The sequence below is a fragment of the Artemia sp. Qi Xiang Cuo genome, chromosome 2 (assembly GCF_049724085.1).
Source record: "Artemia sp. Qi Xiang Cuo chromosome 2, ASM4972408v1, whole genome shotgun sequence".
NCBI classification, from domain to species: Eukaryota; Metazoa; Arthropoda; class Branchiopoda; order Anostraca; family Artemiidae; genus Artemia; species Artemia sp. Qi Xiang Cuo.
This window is the reverse complement of record NC_142795.1, coordinates 6,173,322-6,179,814: the sequence shown is the minus strand read 5'-3', so window position 1 is coordinate 6,179,814 and position 6,493 is coordinate 6,173,322. Positions and strand designations below refer to the sequence as shown.

The 6,493-nt window shown below is 39.1% G+C and overlaps 1 protein-coding gene and 1 pseudogene across 1 annotated transcript; one reads left to right on the top strand and one right to left on the bottom strand.

The window, feature by feature from the left end:
- Positions 1 to 1,453: 1,453 nt before the first annotated feature.
- On the bottom strand, positions 1,454 to 1,951 carry LOC148954845 (uncharacterized). The gene has a single exon (XM_089105336.1). The coding sequence runs from the start codon at positions 1,949 to 1,951 to the stop codon at positions 1,454 to 1,456; it is 498 nt and encodes a 165-aa protein (XP_088961462.1).
- A 2,941-nt stretch (positions 1,952 to 4,892) lies between these two features.
- On the top strand, positions 4,893 to 6,131 carry LOC148954844 (uncharacterized; annotated as a pseudogene).
- The last annotated feature ends 362 nt before the right edge of the window (positions 6,132 to 6,493 follow it).

Here is a 6,493-nt window from a genome sequence, read left to right as displayed (position 1 = left end):
ATTTTACCTTCTTCTTCTTCTATTTAACAGCTGGCGGGCTTTTCAGTAGTACTATTTAGCCCTTTTCCTTTTACTTCGCTCTTTGGGCTACTGGCTTGATTGCCTCATATTTATTAGATATATTCAGATATCTTTCAGTAGATCTTTCGACTCTAGGAGTTCAATTATGAGATGGTAGATGTCGATTTCTATGCTCTCTGTGCAGGTATATTTGGCTAGGCTCTTGGCTGATAGTGAGATTTTGTGGTGTTTGAAGCATTTTAACAGTTTACAAAGCAAGGTATGTTGTGCAGACGTCAGCATATTACATTCAAATAGGCAATGGTCAATTGTTTCATTATTAATATTAGAATGCCTGCAAAGAGGGGACAGGGGAATTGAAGCACTTGAATTAGAAAATTTATCTGAGAATGCAAGAAAATTTAGTCCATTTGTTCCAGAACGAATTCTATGGTAAATTTTAGAAAAATACTTATTGGGAAAGGGGGAAAGGATAGGATTGTTCTTATTAATATCTGATATTCTCCATCGGTAAATATCTCTAATCGGGATTGGTCTCCCACTTGGCTGGTCAATATTTATAGCATTTTTTGCTATTTCATCAACCTGATGATTACCACTTATGCCAGAGTGGCTAGGAATATATTGAAAATAAGTTCTTATGCCACTTGAAGCAAGTTTATCTATAATACGGTGACTATGATAAGCGTCAATGTCCAGCTCATACTGAGGAGCTGAGGCCAGCAACTCAAGGCTTGATAAAGAGTCGGAATATACTATAATATTATTTGAATTTGAAATCAAACGTTGGTTTTCCTTAAGGTGTTCTAATGCCATGATTATGGCATTTAACTCAGCAGACGTTATAGATACATTATTATATAATCTCTCGCCCATTGCAATTTTCAGGTGAGGAAGGAAAGCACCACTTGCTACCTTCTCATTCATTTTTGACCCATCAACAAATATTTGGAAGTGGTTTTTATAGGTAATTGTATTAAGTTCAGCAAATTTTTTCTGGACAAAAGCAATGGGGGTTAAATCTTTATTCCACTTTGAGAAATCAGTATTTATCATGAGAACTGACCAATTCCATGGAGGGGATTGGGGGAAAGTAGGTGCAATAGACTTAGCCGGTACGGGGAACTTCTTCTGAATATTGGCATACTCATCTGCAATGCCCCTTTGTTGAAGCAAGAGTACCATACGCTTTCCTTGCTTCTTCTGAAAAATTACAAAGTAGGCCAGCACGAGTACAAATTATATCTGAGCTTATTGGCAGTCCTAATTACATGATGGAACTAGACCCTATAACTTGCTGATTTCCAAATTTACAAACAGCACCAGAGTAATCACCATTAAAAACAATAAACTCCCTTTGACTAGAATTAAATGACAGGCCAATCCCTCCATACATTTCATTAAGAATATCAAAATTCTCTTCAATACTAGTTCAAGATCTACTTATATTAAGAATATCGTCTGCATAATGTAATAACGTAAACTCTACACCACGAAATATACAACTTGGTTTAACATACTTTTGCGCTTCTATAATGCTGTTATTATAAAGTAGAGGCGATGATATTGCACCCTGCCTAATACCCTTCTTCACTTGGACTATTTTGGAAGATAAAACTGGACCCTCATTTGACGGTATATTAATTTGTACTGGAAGATTTTTATACATATTTCTAAATGCTAATATCACAGACTGGTCAACCGCGCGCTTAAGAGCCGACAGGAGTAGCTGGGAATGAATCCCCGAATCGAAAACCTGGCGCTCGTCGTGACTTGCGAGTATAAATCTCTCATTTAAGTCATGTGCTTCTGCCATTACATTAGTAAGAATATAATGCACATGCTCGCGGCTAACCCCTTTTTTGAAACCAAACTGGGAGTCGGGAGTAGACCACTTATCTATGAGCATATCCACTACAAGTAGTTCCATTAATTTACATAAAACTGGTGACACTGTTATAGGACAGTACGATAAATATTCAGATGGATTTTTCCCCTTTTTTCATATCGGTGCCATTACCCCCCTACAAAATAATTGTGGAACAAGACCGGAGTTAAAGACCATCCGTAACAGTAGCTGCAGATGACAAAGTAATTTAAAAATAGAACAAACAAGATTAGAAATACCTACAACAAAACTGTACCTAGACCTACACAATATAAAACATTTATCAAGGTCCCCATTAAACTTATCCTCGAGCACAGGACCAGGGGGTGAGAATTCAGCCGTAAAGTGAGATAACCAATCATATTCATTTGGAGGAGTAGTTTCAGACTTTATAATACTACTTTTTATGTGTATAATGCTACTTTTAGTGTGTACTGCTTTTCCGAAAAAAGTGACGGAAAAAAATCAATAATTTTACAGGTGGTTTCGAACAGAAGAGACTAGATTCCTATTTCAAGTTTTCCGTCCCAGTTTTCCCAAAAAAATGGATGGTTTTGACAAACTATTAGTGATTAAAGACGGATGCGAATGCCAAATATCTGCTACTAACCTTTATATTTAATTTTAAGGACTGTATTGGCCACTGCATTTGGGAAAAGAGGTCTAGAGGTGTCACTTCCCCTTTTTACATTTTTTGTACAAATTTCAGTGTAAAGTGTACCCTGAAATGTAAAGTTTAGCTACAAGGCGTTTACAAGAAAAGTGGTAAGAAGTTAATTGGTTCTATAAATTGAGGATTTGGTCAAAACAGTAACGAAAGTAATCATTTTGCAGGCATCGAAATTCATCAAGAGTTTCACCCCATTTCAGTAGAAGGACACCGCAAAAAACCACTTTTCAGTCGACCGGCACTGCTTCATGATTCCGGTCCAGTGGCAAAACTACAATTTAAAATTTTAGCTTAATTTCGCACCAAATTTCGAATACTTTGTCACATGTTGTGCAATGGCAGTGTGGCCAGATTGGCTTATTCTACGCCAAACTGGCTTATTTTGTTGGCAACAGGCGTGAAAATTTTTGGGACTGGCTTGTGGCTTAAAACTTGGCTATTTATGTTTTGAGCTGGCTTATTTCTTGGCGTGATTTACTTTTTCGGGAAGAATTTATATTTTTTGGCAATTCATCCGATTTTCGAACGAACGAATGCTCACGAAAGGTCAAAATCACGTTTTAACTCTATTGTCAAAATACGAATCTAACCGCGGCAATGCAGTGAAGTTTTCAAATCCTAAGAAACACGTGGCCTCGTAACAACAGCATAAAAAGTATTAGCCATTAATTCATGGGGTTTAACTACAGCTGAAGGTACAGTATATTAGTTGTTACTTATTAGTATAGAATAGCGCCGGGAATCAAACTCATAACAGACATGTCTGTAACATCTACAGATCCTGTTTAACTGTTTAGTTCATGTGAGTCGTCATGTACACTCTAGCTATTTTCTGTGGATTGTATTTCTGTACAAACAGATTGGGTACACAGCCTAGCCGACTGGGTACACACCCCAATGCATTGAGTACTGCCACCGATATATTGGGTACCCCCATACCCGTTTTCACTTTTTGTCTAGGCCTAGTCTGAGAAAATACATTTATTTATATTTGAGGTTTTCTTTGCATTACTTCAGTTTAAATATGCTCAAAGGAAGAAGCAAATTAGTCATGGTTTGTCTCAGAATACATACAAAAGCGAAAATCGTTGTGAGGCAGATGGGGATATAAATTGTTTTATGTAATACCATCAACATAATGTACTACTTCACCCCTGCAGTAGTACCCCAAAGGATCTGTACCTAAGAATTTGAGTGCTACTCCCCACAATCAGTACTACGTTAAACATTGCATAGGTCCTACTACGCTATATATGGAGTAGGTCCTGCTTTCCTATATATGGAGTAGTACCGTTGGTTAGATGTAGGTATCAAATTCTGAGGTACAGATCCTGTGGTACACTACTACAGTGGTGAAAGAGTACATTATATATTGATGATTGTACATAAAACAATTAATCCCTAACCGGTATGGGGGGGTACCCAATGAATTGAGGTGTGTACCTCAATGCATTGGCTACCATAACATTGGGTACATGCCACAGAAAAATAGCTGGTGTATATGAATGGTTTGCACCCCCATTTTTAGCAGTGATAAGCATCAGCTTGTGACAGGAGCAGGATAAGTAGACGAGTTACCTTTACTTTGATGTCTGATTTCTTTGTTACTGTTGGTGTAGCCTAGGTCTATAGGATAGCCTAGGGACAATGCAATTTAAGGTAATAATAATTTACTGGCCAACTTTTATTTCATAAAGACAATACATTTATTTATATTTGAGGCTTTCTTTGCATCACTTCAGTTTAATTATGCTCAAAGGAAGAAGCAAACTGGTCATGGGTTTTCTCAGAATCATGCAAACGTGAAAATCGGTATGGGGCAGTTAGGGATATTAATAGTTAGGGATATTACGTCGACGAACTTGGCTTCGCGGAAAGCGAAACTGGTCTTAGCTGCTCATATAGCCTGTCATTCGTCAATGAGAAAAATTGACCATCTTTCTACTATCCTGAAAAACTAAGGTTCTTGGTTTATTTGTGACTCAGTGAGGGTAAAGAAAACGGTATGTTCCGCTCTCTTTTAGAATGTGTTTGGACCTGAAACCCCTGAAGGAAATAGTGGTTGTCATTGAAGATGGTAAGTACTCTCTAATGCTGGATGAGTCAACTGATGTCTCTACAAAGAAGTTCATGTGTATTTGCATTCGATATTACAGCCCGAAGTTGAAAAAGATAGTGTGTACTGCGTTAGTAATGGTTGAAGTTCCATCAACTACAGCTATTATACTCCACGCAGAACTCACAAAATTTCTTGCAGAGTGCAAAGTACCTCTCAAAAACCTGATTGGTATTGGTACTGATGGGGCAAATAACATGTGTGGTGCAAACCACTCTCTATTTACATAGCTGAAAGCAGCTGGGTTACCTCACCTTCAGCTTTTCAAATGTGTTTGCCACTCTCTGCACTTGTGCGCTTCCGAGGCGGTGGAAGAGTTGCCAAGCAACCTAGAATTTATGCTCTCGGAAACGTACAAGTGGTTTAGCGTAAGCCCGTTGCGAAGGGAAGCGTACGGCCAGATATATAGGCTGATAAATCATGGAAATTTGCCCCTTAAAATTGTGGCCCCTTCAAGTTCACGCTGGTTGTCGCGATACACCGCAGTGTGTAGAGTTGATGAGCAATACCTCAAACTGACAACACATTTCCGCATTGCCAAGGAAAAAGAGCGGTGCTATACTGCAAGAACTTTACACGAAATGTACAGTGATAAGTGCAACCATCTATACATTGTCTTTCTGAAACCGCTATTGGCCGACTTTCAGAGGGTGAACATACTATTTCAACATTTGAATGGAGACCAATTTCGTCTGTTTCAAGAGCTGAAAGATTTGGTAATGTGCATCCTGCGCAGGATCCTTCGACCGTATGCAGCGTCCCTTAACGTCAACCTTGAGTTTCTAATTTACTACCTTCCTGTCAACCGGGTAGACTTTGGGCATTTGTTTCTTTCTGAACTCAGCGAAGCTGATCTTCCAAGCGAGAAGAAAGAGGAAATAAAGCTTCGCTGTCATGGCTTTCTCAAGACGGCTGTAAGGTCAGTTCTGAAACGTTTACCTCTTGCCATTGATTCCCTTCTGAAATTGAGAATTCTCTCGCCGACAATATATTTATCTCAGACTAGACCCAGATTCGCCGACCTACCTCTTAGTGTGATTCCAGTGACAGAATTTGGAGACATGGAAAACCAGTGGAGACGCCTGCTCGAGGTTGACTGGAATGAACATTGTGGCGGAGAACTTCCAAAAGACTCCTCTGAGTTCTGGATCCACGTGCTTCAGTTTTGCGACCCTATTGGAGAGCCAGTCTTTCAGGATTTGGCAAAGTGGACATTGTCGTTGCTGAGTTTGCCTATCAGCAACGCAGTCGTTGAGAGAGCGTTTTCTATGATGAACTGTGTAACGTCAAAGCTTTGGAATATAATGCTTTTACCAATCCTAAACGCAATTTGGATTTTTCGACTGTGGATGTCTGTCAGTGGCCACTGCTGTTCGTCATTCGTACCATCAGCCAAAATGAGTTCATTCAACAGGTCCATATTTTTGAAAAATTGAGCTTAAAATGCGTCTGACAGTGGATGATTTAGCAGAGCTGCTGCGCCTGACGCTGACAGGGAAGAAGATGAACTCAGTTACATCTTAGAGGCATTTGGTCAATCTTAAAGGGCTATGAAAGACAAATATTCTTAGTCACCGAAAATTCCACCCTGGAGCATTTTTTTCCAAACTACCACTTTTTTTTAGTTTTCCCGTCATAAAGCGCCTTAAAAGGTACGCCCTCACTCAACGCCTGGCAGCCAGAGTTCGGACAGCTATCTTGTGCTAAAGGTCAATATAATTAGGATAAGTTGTAAACTTCTGAAATCGATGAGTGAGTTGGCTCTCGCAGCACAGCAGCAAAATTCAATTCTTAGTTT

What these genes read in the sequence shown, in the direction of transcription:
- LOC148954845 (XM_089105336.1), bottom strand. Translation starts at nt 1,951, where the DNA reads ATGGAACTACTTGTAGTGGATATGCTCATAGATAAGTGGTCTACTCCC.